Source organism: Garra rufa, chromosome 25 (assembly GCF_049309525.1).
Source record: "Garra rufa chromosome 25, GarRuf1.0, whole genome shotgun sequence".
In the NCBI taxonomy this organism is placed as follows: domain Eukaryota; kingdom Metazoa; phylum Chordata; class Actinopteri; order Cypriniformes; family Cyprinidae; genus Garra; species Garra rufa.
In genome coordinates, this window is record NC_133385.1 from 14,854,933 (window position 1) to 14,879,958 (window position 25,026).

At 36.2% G+C, this 25,026-nt stretch overlaps 3 protein-coding genes across 3 annotated transcripts; 2 read left to right on the forward strand and 1 right to left on the reverse strand.

Moving 5' to 3' along the window:
- Positions 1-149: 149 nt before the first annotated feature.
- On the forward strand, positions 150-1,174 carry LOC141302180 (urotensin-2 receptor-like). Its single transcript, XM_073832368.1, has one exon. It carries the CDS (start codon positions 150-152, stop codon positions 1,167-1,169), a length of 1,020 nt encoding a protein of 339 aa, XP_073688469.1. The 3' UTR covers positions 1,170-1,174.
- Positions 1,175-5,636: 4,462 nt separating this feature from the next.
- LOC141302020 (beta-galactoside-binding lectin-like) lies at positions 5,637-11,088 on the reverse strand. The gene is made up of 4 exons (XM_073832213.1): positions 11,061-11,088; positions 9,632-9,711; positions 8,395-8,563; positions 5,637-5,900 (listed from the first exon to the last, which is right to left on the reverse strand). The coding sequence occupies exons 1-4, from the start codon at positions 11,061-11,063 to the stop codon at positions 5,754-5,756; spliced, it is 399 nt and encodes a 132-aa protein (XP_073688314.1). The 5' UTR covers positions 11,064-11,088; the 3' UTR covers positions 5,637-5,753.
- A 2,766-nt stretch (positions 11,089-13,854) lies between these two features.
- Positions 13,855-24,757, forward strand: LOC141301790 (kynureninase-like). The gene is made up of 13 exons (XM_073831982.1): positions 13,855-14,316; positions 14,429-14,549; positions 16,634-16,716; positions 19,544-19,605; positions 19,686-19,757; positions 19,839-19,913; positions 19,994-20,140; positions 20,806-20,904; positions 21,036-21,109; positions 21,202-21,254; positions 21,492-21,577; positions 22,535-22,765; positions 24,212-24,757. Exons 1-13 carry the CDS (start codon positions 14,163-14,165, stop codon positions 24,335-24,337), a joined length of 1,383 nt encoding a protein of 460 aa, XP_073688083.1. The 5' UTR covers positions 13,855-14,162; the 3' UTR covers positions 24,338-24,757.
- Positions 24,758-25,026: the final 269 nt, after the last annotated feature.

Below are 25,026 nucleotides of genomic sequence, written 5' to 3' on the forward strand. Positions count from 1 at the left end.
AGAACTTTTTCCGCTACAAAAAGCCTTTGGTGCAATAGAAAGATTCAGTGGATGTTTAATGTTCTTCTTGGAACTATTGATTCCAATAAAGAAGCTTCAGCCTTACAGGAAACATTTGAATTGATATATTTCTCCCGGATCCTCTTACGATGAGTAACTCGCCCAATGGCAGCACCACAGCCGGAAGCGCTGGAGTAGTTTGGGTCACTCCGCTCCTGGGCGCCACCCTCATCACCATGTGCATTTTGGGCGTGACTGGAAACCTGTACACCCTCGCCATCATGCGATCAGCCACATTACGGCGCACTGGCTCCATGTACGTCTTCATCCTAAACCTGGCGACCGCTGATCTGCTCTATCTCGGCACCATCCCGTTCGTGGTCTGCACCTACTTCGCCCACGACTGGTTCTTTGGAGAACTGGGCTGCAGGTTGTTGCTGAGTCTGGATCTCCTCACCATGCATGCCAGCGTGTTTGTGCTGGTGGCCATGAGTCTGGAGCGCTACCGCGCCGTCGCCGCACCTTTCAGAGCCCGTCGCTCGACCGTCCGCGGACACTGGCTGATGGCGTTGGGAATCTGGGCGGCAGCGATTGTGTTGACGCTCCCCATGATGGTGATGATCCGTCTCCGCGAGGGACGTCCCAGTACGGTGGGCCTCGTCAAGCGCATCTGCTTCCCAACGTGGACGCCCGAGGCCTTCAAGGCGTATCTGACCGCGCTCTTCTTCACCAGCATGCTCCTTCCCGGTTTGCTGATGGTGGGACTGTACGCGGGTCTCGCCCGGCATTACTGGGCCGCCCAGGCCAATCTGACGCGTGGATCCTCGTTGTCCGTTCGCAGGCGCCAACTGAAGCACAAAGTGGTGGGAATGATCTTCTGCATCGTGGTGGCGTACTGGGCGTGTTTCCTGCCGTTCTGGGGTTGGCAGATGGCGAAGCTCTTCTCGTCCGAGTCGCTCCGCTCGCTGTCGGCCGCCGCTCACACCTACGTCAACTTCTTTGTCACCTGCTTAACTTACGGAAACAGCTGCGTCAACCCGCTGCTTTACACGCTGCTGACGCGCAACTACCGCGACTACCTGGCCCAGAGAGGTCAATCATCAGGAGCCAGTCGAGGGGACCAGGGGTCAGCCGTAGGGGTCAATGCAATCCAGGACAATATAGGATGAGTTCAGGAGAGATCTGAGCATGTGCGTCAGAACCATTGTACGTGGGTGGGACAGGACCCACCTACATTTGAAGACCAATGATATTAGACCCACGTATTTTTAATAGATATCTCTAATCCAGCAAATATGTCTGTGCACTTTTCAGAGCGCCGTCAAATCCATTGTATGATGAATGGTCTCATCATTTAAACTGCATTTATCTACAGCCTTAAATTACACGCTTCCTTAAATCCATTCCACTTGGGTCATTCAGACTCCATATAAATTAAACTCATTCTGTGAGTTAAAGTAAAAGTTAAAGTAAAAAATAAAAAAAAACAGCATACCTGCTGCTCAGATACACCTAACCCTACCAGATACTTTTTCAACTTTTCGTTTATTTTATTCATTTTTATTTTTATCGAAAACAAACGCCTTTCTGATATAATATAAGATGTGAAAAGGGAAACAAATGATTTTGCCAAAAGGCAGACGCGAACTCGGGTCTCTTGCATCCAAAATGATATTCCCCCATACGATCATGTATGCCACTGAAAATGTTATTAAACAGCCATCTGTTGTCATGTTGTGACATTGTGGACAGAGGTAATGCAAATAGCCCCTGCCAAAAAGGCGACCTGTTTGCACCTTGTGTCTTTTTCAAGCCATCAGACTCCCGAAAATGGCACATACTACAGTCAATTTTTTTCTGGGGAGGACCCACATTTATTTTGCTTCTGATGCCCATGGATCTGAGAGTATCAACTTCTGGGAACAGTTGCATAAGCTTAGCCTCTATGTTAAACCAGTGTCTTAAGAACGAGTTTGACCAACTAGTAGTTCGCAAGGGGTAATCCGTCTTACTTTCTGGATTCAACTTAGACTAATCAACGTTTCCATGTAACCAAAATGACTTGGACTTTTAAGACTAGTCTAAACCTTTTATGCAAATGGACCATGGTCTGTCCAGCTAGCAGTTAGTCAGGTGGTAATTAGTCTTACTTTTCAGATTCAAATCTATTTTTTTAAGCAAATGACTTTAAGTTATAACTGGTCTTAAAGTAACAACTACATGACTATCTCATAAGAGTAGTCAACAGTCAAACAGTTTATGCAAGCTGCCACTTGGCTGGTTTTAGCTGGTTATAGCTGGTCAGCAGGCTGGTTTTAGAGGGGTTTTGCTGGTCAGGCTTGGTAACCAGCAGCCAAAACCAGCCTGGCCAGGCTGAGAGACCATCTAAAACCAGCTAAGACCAGCCAACCAGCATAGGCTGGTTTTAGCCGTTTTTTTCAGCAGGGCTGGTTTTACTTGAGTTCTTTATTTTACACTAGGGCTGTGATGATAGATTGGTGCATCGTGATTCATGAATCGATTCTGAGCTTAGTTTTTAACAGCAGCAGATGGCGCACAAATCTAGTTTTTAACCACACATCAAAATCTCTTATAATTCACTCCAAACTTTTAAAATTTATGAATGATAATTTTAGGTTCAAGTGTGTGTAAAGAATTGGAATTGTAAGGTACATCTATTTTTAAAGCATGCAGTTCCATCTGCTGTTAAAAACTAAGCTCAGAATCTATTCGAGAGAAAATCATCATGTATTTGGAAAATCTCAGAATCAATGCAGAATTCTTTGCAATACGTGTGCACAAATATGCAATAATTCATGTTTAAATAATGCACAGATAATCACGAGTTAATGTATAATTAATGAAGAACTAAACAATTTATTAATGATTACTACATCAGCAACTAATGAACACTTTGTATGATTCATAGGTGAAGTAATCAATAAATTGTTATTAGTTAAATGTGCCATAATGTATTAATTCCCTAATAACTTATTTTATTAACTAATAGTGTAAATTCATGTGTTAGTTACCGCAGTGGTCAAAGCTATGTACTTCAACTTCCTGGTTGTCTGCTTTAATTAGCTAATGATTTGCAAAGTTATCATTATGTTATGACTTTACTTATTGAGGCACGGGACTATTAACTAATTGTTAAGTAATATAGTTACAGTTAATGATTAATTAAAGCAGACAACTGCAAGTTGAAATACATGACTGGAACCCATTTTGGTGATTAATACATTCATTTACACTATTAGTTATTAAAAAGGGTTATTAGGGAATGAATACATTATGACACATTTAACTAATAACAATTTATTGATTACTTAGTCTATGAATCATATAGAATGTTCATTAGTTGCTGATGTAGTAATCATTAATAAATTTAGTTCTTCATTAATTATACATTAACTCATGATTATCTGTGCATTAATTAAACATGAATTAATGCATATTTGTGCACACGTATTGTAAAGTGTTACCAGAATCGATGCACTGATTTATTTTTTCCAGCCCTATTTTACAAAACTGTTTCTCAAAAAACATGTGCCATTTCTGCACCACTAGTGCAACATAATTGCAGAAATAAACAGGTTTCTTAAACACTTCCCCCCCAATTGTCATTGGTCAGCCACAAAGATATAGCCCCGCCCAAGGCTCACATGATTGGTTGAGTCAGAAGTTGACATGATGGGCTGCTTAAACTAACAGATCAATCTTGTGAAAGCATCTCAGTGTTTGACTGTCAGGCAGATAAACCTACAAACACATTATGGTGACTTAATAAATTGTGTATATTAATATTCATATGTTAATATTTGCCATGTAATCAAGTGACAGATGCATGATATGTGCAGAAGTACTGAAGTGTTTAATTTGGACACACAAGCTTTGACATCAATAGCAGAAGGCATGGGAATTGGGAAGTGTTTTCTCTTCCCTTTTAAAAGATGATAAGCTGTTAGTGAGCAATAAGTGTAAAGGTAACTATTATTACATTTATGTAGTGAGTTCGCTGGTTAATTGTTAGTGTTTTATTATTTGCCTTTTTCATTGTTTTTAACTGCTGTCAGATCATTTTGCACCAGAGAAACACTGCTTTATATGGTTGAATCTGTATTTGTAGCTCTAAGTTACATTTAAGTTAGAATGTGACACTGATGGACAGTCTTTATGGTGCTTGTTTTTATTTCTGTGTACCTGTGGGCTTATAAAGTTCAGGTGTTTGTTTAGTATATTGTTCAAGCTAAATAAAGATAATTGACCTATGGTGATTCAGACAACTGGTGAACTCTTATAGAGGCATGTATGTGTGTGGAATCTGTTTTCTGTCCGTCACATTCCTCAGCTCCTGCTTGGGCTTTTCGAGTCGCTCTGTAAATGAAAAAAATGATCCTGAGGATCCTGTTGCTGAACAATGAGTTTAGCACAGCAGAAGTCTTTTTGAGTTTTCTGACAGATGCTAAATCATCATTTCAGATTATTTTCACAGGATTTGTGCACTGTTCACTAAACCAGAGCGGTGAAATGGCAATTATATATTTTTTATCACACTTTGCATGATGATGGTGAAAAAGCCTTTTGACTCTGTGCATGCATTTATATTTATTTCTTTTTCCGAATGCTGTGTTATAATGGCGTCATATCTTGGTGTTTCAGACTTTGTCGCATGAATCTAACACTAGCTTCTCTGTCCTTTTTTCATTTTATCTATCAATTTTTAGGCCTCTAACACTAGCTTGCATTTTCCTTTTTTATTCTATCTTTTTTATTAGTATTTATTAAATAATAAATGAAAAGAACCTTGCTATGTGTACCGCGTTAGGCTAAATGAAACCTGCGTGTTGATTTTGATTGCTTTGTCCTCTTTTGTAAATTGCTTTGGATAAAAGTGTCTGCTAAATGAAAATGTAAATCTTGCTTTCTCTCTTTTTCTTTATTTTTTCTCTCTTTCATTGACTTTGCTAGTTTAGACAGCGACTGTAAACAATTCATTATAAAAGAAAACCATTTCAAAAACGAATACCTTCTAACTTGACCATGGATCTGGTAATTCCTGAAATACAAGCTGTTTACAATTAAAAAGTAGGTTTCTCAAACTCCAGACTTCATTTCTGAAGGAATACTTTAACATTTTCAACATGTACTTTGACATTTTTAACACTGCACACAGCAAAAATGTTTTTTTTTGCATAGATTTTTTTTATCTTGTTTCCAGCCAAAATATTTAAAAATTCTTAAATCAAGAAGGATTTTCTAGACAAGTCAAATTATTTTCTTGTTTTCAGAAAAAAACAAGTCAAAATGAAGTTTGCTCAGAACAAGCTAATCTGCCAACGGGGTAGGCGAAAATATCTTATTTCAAACAGAAAACAAGATATTTTACCTCATTGGCAGATTACTTTGCTTGTTTTAAGCAATTAAAAAAAGTTGACTTGTTTTTTTTTTTCTGAAATCAAAACAATATTTTTGCTTGTCCAGAAAATCCTTCTTGATTTAAGAATTTTTAGATCTTTTGGCTGGAAACAAGACAAAAAATCTAAGTAAGAAAAGCATTTTTTGCAGTGCAGCTTCATCATGACTGAAAGAGAATCATCTCCAACCGAAAGAAAACAAGAAGAACAGTGAGTCCGTTCACATTCTGTCAGTGGATTTATTGACACTGGAGTGGCTTTGTTTGGCTCATTCAGACCGGAGATCTCATGAGGTCTGACACGCTGAGGAGCCACAGGAGAACGTCACCGTCCTGCTCATTTGACCTTAATGCTGATGACCTTCACGTCTCCCACCACATGCACGTGTTTGAAGACGTCGTCGCCGAAGCGGTTGGGGAAGCTCATCATGGTGCCCCCCGGGAGCTCGATGTAGAAGGTGTCGTTGTTGAAGGTGATGGTCAGCTGTTGGAGAAAAGACAGTGAGATTTATACTGCCCTACAAAGGCAAAGTGCAGTAACTACGCCAACACTGAAACTGAGAAAAATGCCTTTAAAGTTTCTGCACCATATATGGTATTAGTTTGGATTTTGTAGTTACTGCGATTTTGACACTCTTGTTTCTCTGAAACGGGACAAAATTGAACCAGGAGACTTTGCCACAAGACAAAACGGTTGTCAAAAAGCCCATTTTAAGCCCTAACTCAATTTTGACCAAATGTGTAGTTACTGCGCTTTGCCTTTGGAGGGCAGTATACATTTGTTCACTTTAGCTGAATGTCACTATTAGATCAAGTGTTAATTTATAGTTATAGAGGATCAAATTAACTAGCAATTTCATCCACTAACTCACCACAAACAAAGACAATACGGTCTTCATCTTCAACATTGTTGCTATTGATCTAGCATTTCAAATCTAGAAAGTTCGGTCCATAAGATACAGAATCCTGTTTCCACCGCTGGAATAAAAAGGTTAATTGCATCTTTTTATCTCACAATTCTTTTTCTTTATTTATTTTTAATACTCGGATTCATAGTTTGTATCTCACGATTTGCCCTTTTTTTCGTCCAATGCTGGGGGAAAAGTCCAAGTTTTCGAGAGATAACGTTACAACTGAGTTAAAAAGTCGCAATCAACTTATGTTTTGTTTTATGGCAAGATGTAAACTCAGAATTGTAAGAAAAAAGTCAGAACTTTAAATTTATGTCTCACTTTTGTCTCCGAGTTCTACCCCAAACCTCTGTCCACAAGACATGGAAGCCTGTTTCTACCACTGGATAAAAACAGGTTAATTGTGATTTTTTATCTCACAATTGTTTTGCATTTATTTTTAATACTTAGATTCAAAGTTTGTATCTTACATTTTGGCCTTTTTTTCTGCCAGTGCTGTGGGAAAATGTCAGAATTACAAGATATAAAGTTACAATTGAGTTTAAAAGTCACAATTAACTTTATTTATTTATTTTTGTTTTATGGCAAGATGTAAACTCAAAAAATTAAGAATTTTAAATTTATATCTCACTTTTGCCACAAACCTCTGCATAAGATATGGAAGCTTGTTTGTACCACTGGATAAAAACGGTTAATTGTGACTTTTTTACCGCACAATTATTTTTATGTACTAATTTATTTTTAATACTCAGATTCAGAGTTTGGATCTTACATGTTGGTCCTTTTTTTTCTTTTCTTAGAGTGCTGGAAGGGGAAAGTCACAAAAATTAACTTATTTATGTTTTGTTTTATGGCAAGTTGTAAACTTTGAATTGTGAGAAGTCAGAATTTTTAATAGATATCCAACTCTTTTTCTCAGAATTCCACCCAACTTTTTAGTTCATAGTTCTAATTATTATTTTATTTTTTTTGAGAATTATTAGATATGAACTGACAATTGAAAGAAAAAAAGGTTGCAGCTAATTTAGTTATTTTTATTACATGGTGAAAAAAATACAAGTTGAAAATTGTGAGAAAAAAATAATCTGAATTTTGAATTTATATTTCATAATTTTCAGTTTTTTCTGAATTCAGCCATGGTATAAAATAAATAAAAGTTAATGGCAACTTGTCATCTTGCGATTCTGCCTTTATTCCACAAAATTGTGAGATAAACTCTGAATTGCAAGAAAATAAAAACAGAATTGTTAGATTATAGTACACTCTAAAAAATAAAAGTGCTTTAAAAGGTTCTTCACAGTGATGCCATAGAAGAACCAATTTTGGTTCCACAAAGAACCATTCAATCAAAGGTTCTTTAAAGAACCAATTCTTGCTTACGTTTTTATAATCTGAAGAACTTTATTTGCCACAAAGACCATTTTGTGAAACAGAAAGGTTCTTCAGATGTTAAAGATTCGTTATGGAACCATTTAGACAAAAAGCTTCTTCTTTGGCATCGTTTTTATTATTTTTTGTTATTTATGTTGTTTTTTTTTTTTTTTTGAGAGTGTAAATGACACTGTGATGTATGCGGTGACATTTTTAAATGTGAATTTCAGGACTGAGCACATGAGAATCCGTGATTGTAGCATAATTCATCCTCAAACCCCTGACCTGTGGGTGATTTATTGCTAAGTAGTTAATATGTGCAAAGGGTGATGCTTTATGACTCATTGTGTCATGAATTGCTGTAATCTGTCAGAAGACTAAAGCCGGTCAACTAACCTACTGGAGATATAGGATTTATTGGAGAGCTGGTCAAAGAACACAGATAAAGGCCTGAGATTGGACACTGAATGAAACTTCATCTGAAGCAGCACAAATTACAACAGCAAACATGCCAGATTTAGAATTTTGAAGATGAAATCTCACAAAGCACAAAAAAGGTCAAATAAGGAGAACACTACCAGATTAACTCGTGATTTCCGGAAGTTTTTTGATTTGTCATAAATGCATGACTGTGCTGCTGGTTTGAGTCATTTGCAGTGTGCAGGAGGTCAAAGGGCAAAGATCAGCGGTGCTCACCTTAAACTCTTCGCCCTGTTGGAAAGGGAAACAGGGTTCTCGATGTTCGTCGCCCCAGCTGCCCTGGTTGGAGTTGCACACGATGACATTTGTGTCTCCAGACTTGTTGAAGCGAGGGTTGAAGTGAAGGGCGATGTTGTCTGCGTCGTGACCGATGTTGATGGAGAACCTGAGGACAAAGAGATGAACCATTGGAGACATGCATGTGCATTTTCTGTGCATTGAAACATATTGAAACCTGTTTTTAAAAGTGGTTTCTTGCCAATGTTACCGTTGGTTTGCTCAGGTAAGGACAATAAAAATAAATAGTAACAAAAGCTAATGGTTAAACCCAGTGTTGGGGAAAGTTACATTTAAAAGTTATGCGTTACAATATTACAGTACTCCCTAAAAAAAGTAACATATTACTAGTGTTACGTTACTTTTGCGTTACTTTTTAAATCTGGGCAGGGCTTGCTTGTTTGTTTTTAATATAAAATTTCTATTTTTGTCAAATGTAAAAGCCTTTTCACACCAAAAGCCTCAGGCTTAGAGAAAAGTAAATTGTCGTCTGTACAGTAGACCGCAGAAGAACAAATGCCAACTCTTCAGCGATAAAAAGGAAAACAAATATTAGATTATCTTGAGTCATTTTGGCTTATTAGTATGGATGAATTGGATCATCTAAGGTTAGAAAATGGGATTAAATACATAAAGGATATTTGTATTATTGAACATATTTAATTATTGCAGGTTTGCATTGAATTTGACTGTTTTTGTTCATTTTGAGGAATACTGTATCTGTTTTTTTAGTGAGTGAGATGAATTAATGCATGTTCACATTTATTCTAGAACTAAAGTAACATCTTACGATTTCTCTCAACATGGGGACAGGAGAGCTTTTAATCAATAAATGGAGGAAAAGTAACTCTTGTCAATTAAATAGTAATGCGTTACTTTACTAGTACTTTACTACTAATATTATTATGTAACTTGTGTTACTTGTAATGTGTTACCCCCAACACTGGTTAAAACTAAATTATTAAACTAATATATATATGAAACTTACATGTTTATACAGTGTATTTATTCAAAACCTTGTACTGCTTCTGTCTGTATAGTGAGCATCTTGACTGATTTCATGGCTGATGTGAGATGTTTGATGTCAAACATAAGCAGATTTAGGACTAAAAGTGTGAAAATACCGAAAAGTTTCTAAAATCTTTGTTTCTTAAGGTTGTAAAGCAGATGTACGCACGCTTCGCAGCCCGATTTAGGCTTCCCAGTGACCTTCATCGCCATCCCGGCCTTAAAGCTCATGTCCTTTATGGTGAACACCTGCGAAATACGGAGGAAACATTTGGTAAGTCATCAGTCTCAGGTTTCACATTTTTCAGCTTGAAATCACAATGTAATTGAGAGGTTCACATGGTCTTTGATTCTTCAGTGATAATGTATCTGTTAAATTACTGTTTAACCTGCCATTTTGTCAATAAGCGGAACAGTTTCTGAACAGAATGTGTTATCTGAGCGGCCAAACCCAATGTTAATAATAAACCTCTGGTAATAAAGTCATAAAGAGCTGAACAGGAAGACCCAGTGAGCAAACATTTGATCTAACGCCACAAACGTGCTGTGAAACGACATACAGACCTAAAAAACATGTTACTCAGACTGATTGATAGATATAGAGCGAGGCCAATACTGGAGACTTTTTCCATTTGCATCATGTTTATTATTCTGATACTAAACTTTTTTTTTTTTTTTTTTAAGTTTAGATGGCTTTAATATGTAATGTAGATCTAACTATTCATCTGAACTGTCCCACACTGCAAAAAATGCTTTTCTTACTTAGATTTTTTTTGTCTTTGTTAGCCAAAATATCTAAAAATTCTGAAATCAAGAAGGATTTTCTAGACAAGTAAAAATCATTTTTTTGTTTTCAGAAAAAAACAAGTCAAAATTAAGTGCGTTTTTGCTTGAAACAAGCAAAATAATCTGCCAATGGGGTAAGCAAAAAAAAATTAAAAAAAATCTTATTTTAAACAGAAAACAAGATTATTTTTCTTACCCCATTGGCAGATTATTTTGCTTGTTTCAAGCAAAAACACACTTAATATGGATTTTTCTGAAAACTTGTCTAGAAAATCCTTCTTGATTTAAGAATTTTTAGATATTTTGGCTGGAAACAAGACAAAAAGTCTAAGAAAGAAAAGCATTTTCGCAGTCGTTTATAGGATCTTAGCAGTGACAGATTCAGCTGTATGTTTTGAGGAAAAGTGTTAATTTAAAATATTTTGTGGCTATTTTCAATGCCTTGAAATCATGATATTAATCTTATTATACTTTGCTGATAATTCCATGTAACAGATTTTTTTTTTAGGTTCATTAGTAATAATTAGTATATAATATTAAGTCTTTTATAATGAATAATGGCTCATTCAGGATTACTTCATGTCATTTTCTTAATAACATCATAATTCAACTGAATAAAAAGTCATTTCACATTTCATTTTTTAAACAGTGAGATTTCAAAGGAAACTGCGATATCATCAGTTCATGCTGTTGATTCAACACAACGAACAACTCAGATCACAAATGCTCTGAGCAACTGTGACACTTATAGAATAAGACAAAACAGAACAGAATAGAATCAAGAGGAAGTGAAAGGAAGTGATGTCACTCACCATCTTGTTGAGTTGTAGGAGCTGCAGCAGTGTGTCTCGTTCACCTGCCGCCCCTCATTATAAACCCTGGAGGCGGAGCCAGAAACTCCAGCCAATAGGAGCAGAGCCAACTCACTCAACATTCACCGACCGAATCAATATGACTGTTATCTTTGAGATTCCATCTTGAATAGACCGATTGATTTTAGTCTCAGTGACCCAGAGAAACATGACATTATCACATACGGCACTGTTTGACAGTCCACACACCTTAAAGAACTTATTTTCAACAGATGTTCAGAAAGTTTTTTTAAAAATCAGCACAATAAAATGTAAATTTTAATTCAGCTGGTGGAGATTTTTATCCAGGAACATAAATCTGCTGCTGTTCATTGATAGACGTGTGCTGTGGTGACGTGTCATACTCCATCTAGTTATTACTCACAGCACTCGTGAGTAGTACTCATATAACTCATAGTAATTGCATAATAATTACATGGAATATTTCCAAGTTTATTTCTCACATTGCAGGGTCATTTAAAATGAACCAGACAAAAAAAAAAAAAAAGATGATCCAATCTAAAATCTTGATCTTGATGGATATTCCAGTGGTTTTTGTAGTCAAATGCTGTTTTTTTTTCTGTTGTCAGTAGTTTTGATTCATGTGAGCTGGTTGTTTCTTTGTAGAGTTGTTCATTAAATGTGTTTTCTCACAGTCAGTCACGCACACTAATCTTCAGTCCTGATCATTCAGCTGGACTTGATGAAATATTTCACATAGAAAACAGCAGCACTGTGGATATTAAGAAGTCTCAGAAAAGTCTGAACAAATGTGATCCATGATCAACACCAGCTCTGTGTGACCGATTCTTCAATGAGCGTCTTCCGAAGATTTCTCTGAACGTCTCAGACAGGTATGTTTGATGTTTGTGGACCACAAAACCAGTCATAAAGGTTGAAAACTGCATTAAAGAAGACTTATACAAGCTTTCCATTGATGTGTGAAAATCTGGAATCTGAGGGTGCAAAAAACAAATAAAAAACAATATTGAGAAAATCACCTTTATAGTTGTGCAAATGAAGTTCTTAGCAATGCATATTACTAATCAAACATTAGGTTTTGATATATTTACGGTAAAGAAATTTACTAAATATCTTTATGGAACATGATCTTTACTTAATATCCTAATCATTTTTGGCATAAAAGAAAAATTGATAATTTTTACCCTTACAATTTATTGTTGGCTATTGCTACAAATATACCTGGTGACTGCTTTTGTGCTCCAGGGTCACGTTTATCATTTGTATGTACTGTGCCTTTAAGAAAAGATCACTTCATAATTTTGGATTATTTTGGGATTTTGCTGATGGGTTATTACAGGCATGTTAAATTAAACAAGAAATTAATGATGCAAATGACTCAAATACACATAGATGACAACGCAAATGATTTTCTTACTTGATTTTATTTCTATATAGGAAACAAAATGACAAAAGATATTCCATCTTGTTTTGTGAGAAAATGTATTACAATTGAAAACCCCCACTGGGGTCAGAAAAATTATTCTTGTTTTCCCTTTGAGTTTTTTTTTTTTTTTTTTCCTTCTGATCCCATTGGCAGATACATGTGACCCTGGACCACTTAAGCAGTCTTAAGCAGCATGGGTATATTGTAGCAGTATACCCGTGCTCCAATATTCTTTTATGTCAAAAATCATTAGGAGGATTAAGTAAAGATACCTAATTTTTGGTTTTGTTTAGAATTTTCAAACAGTTGCATCTCGGCCAAATATTGCCCTTTTCTTACAAACCATACATCAACTAAAAGCTTATTTACTCAGCTTTCATTTCACATAACTGACTGGATTTGTGGTCCAGGGTCACATAAACTCACTTCATCTTAAAACATTTACAAAACTTGATAGACTTAATATCTGAAGCCGTTTTGCTTCTACCTTACTCAAGAGAATGTCTTTTTTGGCAGTGCACCGAAACTTAATTTATTTCGAAATAAAGAAAAAATACAGAAACGTTTACTCCTACTAGTACTTTTGTTATTCTTGAGCTTGCACAGAGAATAAATGTGACCCTGGAGCACAAAACCAGTCTTAAGTCGCTGGGGTATATTTGTAGCAATAGCCAAAAATACATTGCATGGGTCAAAATTATTGATTTTTCTTTTATGCCAAAAATCATTAGGAAATTAAGTAAAGATCATGTTCCATGAAGATTTTTTGTAAAATTCCTACTATAATTATATCAAAATGTAATTTTTGATTAGTAATATGCATTGCTAAGAACTTAATTTGGACAACTTTAAAGGTGATTTTCTCAGTATTTAGATTTTTTTGCACCCTCAGATTGCAGATTTTCAAATAGAGGCATCTCGGCCAAATATTGTCCAATCCTAACAAACCATACATCAATAGCAAGCTTATTTATTGAGCTTTCATATGATGTATATATATATATCAGTTTTGTCAAATTTAACCTTATGACTGGCTTTGTGGCTCTGAGCAGCTTTACTGCTGTTCTTCCTAAACAATATACAAAAGACAAACTGTACAAACTAAGCATAATTACTATTTGAAGTTTTATTCATTATGGTTGTCTGCATTCATCTTGTATATAAAGTATATTAAGTTTGCAACTGAACATTCAAAGACAATTTAATTTAACTGTTTGCAGCAGACATTCATGTAACTGTTTGGCCCAAAGCAAAAGACATTATTCATCTGCTGTAATTGCAGCTAGGATTTCTAATCAGGCATCAGACAGAACAACAAAAAGCAGTCAGCCAATAAACTAAGCCTGAGGCTCACGGTACATGTAGTTGGTTTGGCACTGAAAGCAGAAGTGAGTTCATGTGCACAGAAAGAACGCAATGCTTTCATCATGAACAGAAGCATCAGGAAGTGTGTCTGTGTGTCTTATGAAGCGTCCTGACAGACAGCGGGACGAATGGAAATCAGGAAACCATGCGGGTCTCTGGAAATCATTAGCTCAGGTCTGATGTGTTTGCTCGCGGGCTCAAAGTTTAGACTGAAAGAGTGTCACCCTGAGCGTCTCTCAGAGATTCCTGCAGTTTTGTGAAGCTCGACTGCTCTGAATCAGGTGTTGACGATGGAGAGCGTGCAGAAGACGATCGTGAGGGTCTCTCAGGAGCTCAGCTGTAGTCCCACATCCCTCAGGGTCGCAGAACACCTGGACCAATGCGATGAGCTGCGGCACCTGCGCCACGAGTTCCTCATTCCCAAAATATCAGACCTGCCGCCGTGTGAGTCTCACTTTATATCCCGATCATATAATAGAACAGATAGAACTCTGATTATATCACCGTGATAGAGTGTGTGCTCAGGTCCATTCATCTGATTTCTCGTCTGTTTTAGCGGATTTGTCGCTTGTGGATGGTTCTGAAGATTGCGTTTATCTCGCTGGGAATTCTCTGGGTCTCCAGCCGAAAAACGCCAAAAAATACATCGACGAGGAGCTAGAGAAATGGGCCAAAACGTAAGTCATCTGTCTTGATTCATCAGCTGAAAAATGCAGTTTGAGAAAAATATAACATGAATATCAAATAAAAAATACCTTTTGGTGACTTCATTTGTCTATGCGTTTTACTTATTAAAAGCTTCATTTATATTCACTACCGTTCAAAAGTTTGGGGTCAGTAGAGTTTTTAATGTATTTAACTAAGTTTCTAATGCTTCTCAAGGCTGCGTTTATTTGATTAAAAATACAGAAAAAAACTGTAATATTGCAAAATGTTTTTACAATATAAAATAAGTTTTTTTTATTTTAACATACTTTAAAATAGAATTTATTCCTGTGATGAAACGCTGAATTTTTATCAGCTGTTACTCCAGTCTTCAGTGTCACATGACCCTTCAGAAATCATTCTAATATGCTGGTTTATTATTAGAATGCTCAATGTTGGATAATATCAACAGTTGTGCTGCCAAATATTTTTTGGAACCTGTGATTTTTTTTCCAGGATTCTTTCATGAATAACAAGTTTAAAAAGTACAGTGTTTATTCAAAATATAAGTTTTTATAACAATGTAAATTATTTATTATTAACGTTTAATAAACGTTTAATTATTAACTTGATACATCCTTGGTGAATAGAAGTATTAATTTCTTAAAAAAGAAAAAAAAAGAAACAATAAAAACGTACTGACCCCAAACTTTTGAACGGTAGTGTATATGTTGTTTTGTTGAATAAAATACAATTTTTTTTAAATCATTTGAATTTAAATTGCATTTTAATATTTACATATAGTGTCTGTTTACACTAGTGCAAATAGCCTGCTATGTTGGCAGTGGCTGTTTACACTAACTCCACCCACCAATATGTGATTGGAATAGTCAACACTACAAGACATGGCTGATAATTACTGGCTCCAGTGGCGCAGAGGATAAATCGCGTGTTTTACTTTTTACGAGTTTGAATTCCCCTTCTGGCGAACCTTTTTTCTCCCTTTTCAAATCTCATCGTATCGGAACGGCATATATTTTCAATAAATATGTAGGACATAATTGAAAAGTTGAAAATAAAGTAAATAAAATATTGGTTAGGGTTGTGGTAGGTGTAGGGAGGGCTTATTGTCCCAATAAGGCAGTACCAATTAATAAATTAAATTAAAACTATATTTTACACTCAGTACGTAATTATTGCATACTGTTTTAATGTAATACAATTCTATTTGCAAAAAGTATTATAAATATCAGAAAATCCTGCTGTTTCAACATAGTGCAAATACAATCTATAGCTATCTGCACTTAGTGTAAATAGCATCTCTCGCCAAGAAAATATGCTATTTACACTTAGTGTAATCACTTTTTACACTTCATTCAAATAGAAGTTTGTTGACTTTTTCTTATATATTTTATTTTATATTTATTTTTCAGGTTTTAAGATGTCATTTTGTTGACTTTTTTTTATACATGTTGCTTGTTAGAAGATTTTGTTAAAATATATTTCTATTCTAAATCATAAAGTAATTTTACTTCAATTTTGTACTATTTATTTTAGTTCATCGTTATATTTCAGGTTTTAGGATGTCATCTTGGTCTGATTTTATTATTTTTATGCAATATTAAAAGCAGGTTTTCTATATTCATTATCTTGTTAAATAAAATATACAAAATGTAATTCAATTTAGAATTCATTTTAATTAAATTTAACCGGTCATTACCTTACCATGGAAATGGTACTTTAAAACCTTTTGGCAGTCTCCTCCCCCTTAGTGGGCGGTGTCAAGTGTCATATTACCAAATGTATTATGGTGTTTCACAATCAAAACTTTTTATAATCATGACAAAATATATATCGTTGTCATAGGAGTAATACTGACAGAGAGATTTAGACCTGTGACAGAAAAAAAAATGTATATATATATATTTTTTACTTTAAGGTATCAGGTAAACAAGTTCTTTACTAACGCATATTTTTCATTTTTCATTAGAATCACTATTTTTTTTTAATTCAGTGAAAAGCACTGTTAAAAACTAATTTGATAAAATAGCAGAAATACTTTGAAGAAAATCCCATAATACTGTAGTAACCTGCTGTAACCACATGTTGTTTCCAGAGGTGTCCATGGCCACATGAAGGGGTCGCGACCTTGGGTCTGGGCTGAAGACAACCTGGAGGAGCCAATGGCAAAGATCGTTGGTAATTAAGAGCTTGTTAAGTTCAGTTTGACTGGTCGTAATCAGGGTCCGAAATTAACACTCGCCACTCGCCAAATGCGAGCAAATTCTCTGTCTGGCGAGTTAAATTTAAAGCGCCATCCGCCACATGGCGAGTAAATCTTTTCACCAGTAATGTTAATCAGTATCAGTCTCACGGATCTCTGTGATGCTCCCCCGATCGGGCCAGTGCTGCCTTGTCACTAAAGTTTAATTTGCCGTGCGCAAATACAGTCTTGGTGCGTTCACACCGAAAGCCAAGCGAATATGCGCATCGCGTCACTCGCCGTAGTTTTTCCCGTCACTAGCGCGAATAACAAGAAGGCGCGATCAACCATGGCAGAGATAAATACGATCGCTGCTTTGTACCTGTTATGTAAGTCCTAAATACACCAGAAAGCCAAATGCCGACGTGTCTGGGTTCACAGCACAGTAATGTATCACAGATATATCTCAAGAATTCTAATATAAACAAAGTGTAGAGAGAGTGTAAATAAGAGATTGATCTTGCGGTACAGAGAGCGTCGTTGATTATAATAGAGCTCTGTGATATCGGAAACTAAGATGAGTGACGGCTTTTAATATTTTTTATGGGAGTTTGTAAATGAGATATTGATTTAATACAGCAGTTAAATAAACAAGAAGTTATTATTAGGTGACTTACATTGTCTGACAATAACACTATGGCTGATTTTCCGTCGTCAAAATTATTCTGGACCAAGTCACACTGTGTTTGATTGTAGATGTGCAACGGCTCTGCGCGTCTCCATTCAAACACAGCGGTGTTTCTTTTATAAGTGAACTTGTTTTTAAACGAATCTTGTGAAATGATTCAATTTCCCATTCATTAAGAGAGTCACTTGCTTTATTCTTGAATGAACCATGCATTCAAACGAATCAAATGAATATGATTCAGTGATCAATTTCAGTTTCGTGCCGCCACCTGCTGGCATATATTTTTAGTTATTGAAATCTTAAATACTTCTTTAATTCTTTAAATTATCAATTTTATTTAAAGAAAAGTTATGCTGAATAAAAAGTGTATGTATAGTTATATTTGGCTTTTGACACATTTAAAATATGTGGCTAAGAAATAAATATTAACTTTTTTTTTTCTTTTTGGTGGGGCCAGTAAAAATTTTGGCAGGGCAAGTAAAAATCTGAACCACTGGCCCGATCGGGCCAGTAGAAAAATTCCTTAGCGTTGAACCCTGCTGTGGCACAAAGACTGCGTCAGAAGCAGGAGGCCAGATTTCATGGACAAAGAAAACAAGTAGTCTGACTAGATCAGATAGTTCGTTAAAAACATTTCCAAGTTATAATAAAAAATCTAAAATGACCAAAAAGTTGTTTTTCTTATTGATGTTTTAATTGTCACTCCTCTCTGTCCGGAGCACATATAATATACAGAATAACGTGCTTTGGATATATCTGTGTTAAATCGTTCAGAATTTTGGCAGGTAAAAAATAAGCTTGGCCGGTGGATTTTTTAATCCACCGGCCAACTTGGCTGGTGTGTCAAAAACTTAATTTCGGTCCCTGGTCGTAATCACATCCAGTATGAGAATGTGAATGAATAAATGAGCTTCATAGGAAATATTTGCATTTCATATCTGTTTCTATGTGATGTAAAAGCAGAGATTGAGCCATAGGTCTGTATTTAGATATAATGTGGGCGGTTCAGCTAAGGTAAACAGAGTAAAGAGAGGACTTTAGCCCTGTGTCTAATCCCTGATTGGCCTGATTTAGCCAATCTGATTCATGGACATGTGTGTGTTCCTGTTATTCCCTACATTATGAGGGCCAAATGCCCTCACAAGTGTAGTAATACCAGTTTTTGGTCCACATGAGAAAATAAACTTATAAATCATGCAGAATTAAGTGTTTTAAAGGGGTCATCGGATGCAAAACTCACTTTTGCATGTTGTTTGAACATTAATGTGTGTTGGCAGTTTTAGTAGACAATCACTCTACAATGATAAAAATCCACCCAGTGGTATTTGTTTAATCTTTAAAAGTAATATCCCCCTTTTAAAATCAGGTCATTCTCAGCTTCTTGTCAGAGTGACGGCACACAGATAGAGGCCGATCCCACGATAGTTGATTGACATGTGCGCCTTACCTTAGCCCCGCCCTCACCGAGCTGAAACAGTCAAGCAGACAAGAATGTCTCTAATTGAGTGATTGATGGATGTAATAATGAACGTAGCAGTTGTCATTTACTCCCGACATCTGAGCCGCTGAAGACACAGAGGATAATGTTACATACGTTTCTGAAAGGAAAGCTCTGATCATGATTTACATACGCGTCTAGTTCGTGCGAATCGTTCCTAATGCAACTTCACCCACAGCAGAAGTGAGTATGAGGGTTTTTTAATGCAGCTTTGCAAATGGCCTTAATAATGTGCTTGTTGTCAAGTTTTGCGGCTAAAGTAAACATTATGGCTCATCATCCCACAGCAGAGAGGGGCGGGGCGAGCAGAGCTCATTTGCATTTAAAGGAACATGCAGTAGAATGAGTTGATTTTTTGACAAGGTAAAAGGGTGTTTTTGTACACTACTATTGAGAATCTCTAACCAAAGTATATAATAGACTTTTCATTAAGACCCTACAGAATCATATGAACTTGTGGAAAATTGGCATTCGATGACCCCTTTAAGAATGGAAAAATGCCTGTAGTTTTATGTGAGGGTAGGTTTAGGTGTAGGGTTAGGGAAAGCTGATAAAAAATAGAGAAGAACTATTATGCATGTGGAATGAACCTATAAAACATGTAAATCAGTAAATGTGTGTTTGACTCTTTAAATAGGTGCTAAGCCTGAAGAAGTGGCTCTGATGAATGGATTGACAGTCAATCTGCATCTTCTAATGGTAAAAACATTTGAAAATACAGTATATATTTTTCTGTGCACATTGATTTTCAAATATTCCTCTTTTTATGATCCTCTCAGCTTTCCTTCTACAAGCCGACTCCAAAACGCTACAAGATTCTTCTGGAGGATAAGGCCTTTCCATCCGATCATGTATGCAAACAGTATTTTGATATGAGCATTACTGGATCAGTCACAGCTGTAGGTTTGACGTGTTTGTGTGTGAATGTGCAGTACGCCATTGAATCTCAGATCCGGCTGAGAGGACTGGACGTGGCCGACAGCATGCTGATCATCAAACCCAGACAGGTAATGACATCACTTCCTCTAAGTATGATATCATGCACACAGGAAGTGTTTTGTGACTGTTTGGATTGGCTGTTTTTCAGGGTGAAGACACCATCAGGACGGAGGATATCTTGTCGCTCATCGAGCGGGAGGGCGACTCCATTGCTCTGGTCATGCTCAGCAGCGTTCAGTATTACACCGGTCAGCTGTTCAACATGGAGGCCATTACCAGAGCGGGACACGCCAAGGTGAAAAGTCATTCGAAAATCAAGTTTAATGCAATTTAATACTAACATGAGACCAGAGAGACACGTATCAGTTTGGTTTAAACCCGAATAAACCACAACAACAAATGTAAGTAACCATGATCCTGAAAAGAGATCCACCAATCAGAAAGCTTCCTGTTACCATGAAAACAGGAATTGCAAAACAGGCTCAGTAGTGACTGTTCACTCATATTGAGCTTAGGGTTGCAAAAAGAGTTTCCGGAAATTTATTGGAAATGCTTTGCCCTCGTGCGACCCTAATTGGGGTCAGTGTACTGATTTATAGATCCATGAGAAGTTTGGCATCTCCACCCTTTATTTATCTGAATGTTGGAATATTTTCAAACAAAAAATTGCATTTAATTAATGCATTTTAAAGAGTTTTGTGAATTGACAACATCCTAAATATGCTTCTCAGGAACAGTAGTAAATACTAAAATAATAATAATAAATACTAAAATAAATACTTTTTAAAACCTTTTTTGTTTTTTGCAAAGTGTTCAATGTTAATTGTTTTAGTTTGTTGCTTAAAATATTAAAACTTTATTTCTATAGCACTCTATGCAATACAGATTGATTAAAAGCAGCTTCACAGTAGTAAACAGGAAAATAACACTCTGTGTGTGTGTGTGTGTGTGTGTGTTCAGGGGTGTTTTGTAGGGTTTGATTGCGCACACACTGTAGGAAACGCAGAAATGCAACTTCATGACTGGAATGTGGATTTTGCATGTTGGTGCTCTTATAAGGTTAGTTTTTGTGTTGTGTTTGTGGTATGTTCATTAATTAATTTTTATTTATTGATGTTGTGTATTTATTGCATTAGTGTTGAATATATGATGGATCAGTGTTAATGGTGTTTAGTGTGTGTTTTATTCAGTATGTGAACTCAGGGGCCGGTGGTCTGGCTGGAGCGTATATACATGAGAAACACGCTCACAGCATCAAACCAGCGTGAGTATCACATTCAATAACGCTCACTTACAGACATAATAAAGCTGATGAGATACTCATGCAATGTGTGTGTGTCTGTGTGCTTGTGTCAGTCTGATGGGCTGGTGGGGACACAACCTGAAGACCAGATTCCTCATGAATAACGGTATGAGAACATCAGTCACTGGCACAAACATCATAATAATCACTGGAAGTTTTGAAGGATTGTGGGAACTCACAGTCTGCTCTCTGCTGACATCCTGTGGACACACCTGTAGTTGCATTACACTTGGAAAAGCAACTTTAGATTCTGTATACGCTTTTAGATATAGATTTTAGTCAAAAGTCAATCTGCGGTGTTAATATAAAAAAATGTTCATTAATGACTACAATATTTCCGCAGAAATGGATCTTCGGCCTGGTGTTAATGGATTCCGTCTGTCCAATCAGCCCTTCTTACTGGTGTGTTCACTACAGGCCAGTCTAGAGGTCAGACATCACACAGCACACGCACAAAATACATTCTGATAACCAGCGTACAACAACTTATTAACATACAGACAACTATTATACAACATTCTGACAACCTTTATATTATATACTCAAGCCATCTTACAACATCATACAAGCAACTCAAGTCATTTACAGATACAAGATACACTTTGTTTACTGTTCTGTTAGCATTTCTGTATGTGTTCATTTGGGGTGTTCACAAAATCACAAATTAATCAGCCAAAAATTATAAACTGTGTTAATATCATAATAAATTGATATTATTGATTATATGTTGCATCTTAAAGGGATAGTTCACCCAAAAATGAAAATTAGCCCATTTTTTACTCACCCTCCAGACATCCTAGGTGTATATGACCTCCTTCTTTCAGACCAATCCTATCGGAGTTATATTAAAAACTATCCTGCCACTTCCAAGATTTATTATGGCAATGAGCGGATGTTTCTCTTCATCAGTCAAAACAAGTCCAATAAAGTGCATCCATCTATAATAAAAAGTGCCTCACATGCCTCCGGGAGGTGAATACAGGCCTCCTGTAGCGGATTGATGCATTTTTGTAAGAAAAATATCCATACACAGAAGCTGTTCTGTTCTTGTGAAAACCAGCGTTTGTTTACAGCAGCAAGGAGGCCTTTATTCACCCCTGGAGCCACTTGAGACACTTTTTATTATGGATGGATGCACTTTATTGGACTGATGAAGAGAAACACCTGCCTATGCCATGATAAAGCTTGGGAGAGCCAGAACAATTTTTAATATATCTCCAATTGGATTCGTCTGAAAGAAGGAAGACATATAGACCTAGGGTGCCTGGAGGGTGAGTAAATAATGGGCAGATTTTCAGTTTTGGATGAACTAATCCTTTAAATACTGATTTCCTCACAATTTATGTAAGTGAAGTATTTAGTCATTTTTGATTTTCTGGTGTCCAGATTTTTAACCGGACGAGTATGAAGGATCTGAGGAGGAAGTCGGTGCTGCTGACGGGGTATCTGGAGTATCTGATCAGACATTACTACACCAAAGACCCGTCAGATCCCGACAAACCCTCGATTCACATCATCACACCCTCGGACCCCGAGCAGAGAGGCTGCCAGCTGTCTCTGTCCTTCTCTCTTCCGATCAGAGCTGTTTTTCAGGAGCTGGAGAAGAGAGGAATCGCCGTACGTACCACTTTATTATTATCATCATTTACTCATGTCCTTCCAAACGCATCTCTGAAACACACATTAAGATATTGTTGATAAATCCACCTTCATTGAAGCTCTAGGTGACCAAAACTTAAAATATCATAAATTCATAAAGGCGTCATAAAACTTAACCAAGTCTTGTGAAGAGATATGATCACAAGAGACATGATGAACATTTATTGTAACCTATTGCCTTACAAACACACATAAAGCAAATGACTTATGGTAAACATTAAAGCTTATTGGTTTTCACGCACATACAACATACCCACACAAAATCTCTGTTAGGTGCTCTTCAGATTTTGGTAGCCCCGAAAATTAATTTAACTAGCCCAAATAAAAAAAAAGTCAGTTTCTTTAAAAACTAGAAAACCAGAGTGGAGTCTAAATGTGACCCTGGACCACAAAACCAGTCATAAGGTTACATTTGACAAAACTGAGATGTATACATCATATGAAAGTTCAATAATTAAGCTTTCTATTGATGTATAGTTTGTTTGGATAGGATATTTGGCCGAGATGCATCTATTTGAAGATCTGGAATCTGAGGGTGCAAAAACATCTAAATACTGAGAAAATCACCTTTAAAGTTGTCCAAATTAAGTTCTTAACAATGCATATAACTAATCAAAATTTACATTTTGATATATTTACAGTAGGTATTTTACAAAAAATCTTCATGGAACATGATTTTTACATAATTTCCTAATGATTTTTGGCATAAAAGAAAATTCAATAATTTTGACCCATACAATGTATTTTTGGCTATTGCTACAAATATACCCCAGCGACTTAAGACTGGTTTTGTGCTCCAGGGTCACAAATGTCAATAAAAATTATTTTCAATGCACAAATATCAAGAAAGAAATTTTAGTTAGTTAACCCACTATTTACAGGGTACTATCTGCAAAATAAAATAATTTTTTTTTAATAATAATTTATGAGCCTTTTTAAAAGCTGTACAAGTATAATGAACACAGTATGAGTGGGGTTGGACAATGTACGGTAGCATGTTAAGCCATAAAATGACATGTTCTACAGTTTAGATACAGGTTTTCACATAAACAAAAAGTACAAAAATGACATTTTAGCTTTTAGACCATTATAAGGGATAAATCAAGTATATAATTTATTGTATTTATTTCAAACTTAAAATAAATATTCCTGTCTTAATGATCTTTGGAATGTACTTTAACTTCTTTCACATTTACAACTCCATGTGTCTGCTGCATAAAAACATGCATATTTGCAATCTGACCATAAACGGCAGAAAAACTTTTCGGAAATGCAAATTCATTCTCTACCACGAGGTGGCGCTTTAGGAGCGCTGAAATATTGCTTTTTCCCTGGAAAGTTTCCAGGTCCATAGAGTTGTCAAGGCTGTGTGTGTCTCAGTGTGTTGTGTGTCTGGTGTTTCAGTGCGATATGAGGGAGCCCAATGTCCTGCGGGTCGCTCCGGTGCCGCTCTACAACTCCTTCACTGATGTTCACCGCTTTATCACTGCTCTGGGATCAACGCTGAGCGCCTGTGGAGCCAAACACTGACAGACCCTCAGCAATGTGAAGCCTAAAATGTTTTTAGTGGCTGCTGCTTGTTAACATGACGAGAGCAGCGGTATCCATTACAGGCAAATTAGTTTTATATGCTTTTAAAGTGTTTGAAAATGGCCAATGAATGTTTCTCTTCACATCAGCTAATGTTCCGAAGGATTTCAAAGAATTTTGTACCAATAATCTGAAATGCGGTTATATTTCATCATAGATTTTGTGTAGAAAAGTTGAAAAATATAATTAATGTGCATGCAATAAGTCTTCATTAAGAAAAGATTCCATTCAAATATGTTGGTTTGTACTGATATTAAATTCTGTGCCAATAAATAATAACTTTGTCATACATTTTGTCAAAATAAATGTAAAAAATGCTAAAGTTAAATTCGGGTTAATAAATTGAAAGTATGAAAAATGGATATTCAATTTGAGATTTGCTAACATGATAAATATTCAATTTTAAATAAATGATAAATATTAAACTTCTTTAGATGATGACATAATTGATTGACATCTGGTTCAAAGGCAGCAGGAATCTGTTCGGTGCAGTAAAAGTAAAAGTGTCTTCACATGAGAACAGTGACACATTTGTACTTTGCACTGGAGTGAGTTATTCAGTAGTAAATTATAAACAAGCCCCTCATGGGAACGGATGTCCTGTTTGTTGAGGGACATTGAACATCAGA

Bases quoted from the DNA above. Each gene is read 5' to 3' on its own strand.
- LOC141302020 (XM_073832213.1), bottom strand. The intron at 8,564-9,631 runs GTGCGTACATCT...CTTTGTCCTCAG, and splicing joins CCTAAATCGGGCTGCGAAGC to GTTCTCCATCAACATCGGTC. The intron at 5,901-8,394 runs GTGAGCACCGCT...TTTCTCCAACAG, and splicing joins AACAGGGCGAAGAGTTTAAG to CTGACCATCACCTTCAACAA.
- LOC141302180 (XM_073832368.1), top strand. From the start codon at position 150: ATGAGTAACTCGCCCAATGGCAGCACCACAGCCGGAAGCGCTGGAGTA.
- LOC141301790 (XM_073831982.1), top strand. From the start codon at position 14,163: ATGGAGAGCGTGCAGAAGACGATCGTGAGGGTCTCTCAGGAGCTCAGC. The intron at 14,550-16,633 runs GTAAGTCATCTG...TGTTGTTTCCAG, and splicing joins CTAGAGAAATGGGCCAAAAC to AGGTGTCCATGGCCACATGA. The intron at 20,141-20,805 runs GTGAAAAGTCAT...GTGTGTGTTCAG, and splicing joins CCAGAGCGGGACACGCCAAG to GGGTGTTTTGTAGGGTTTGA.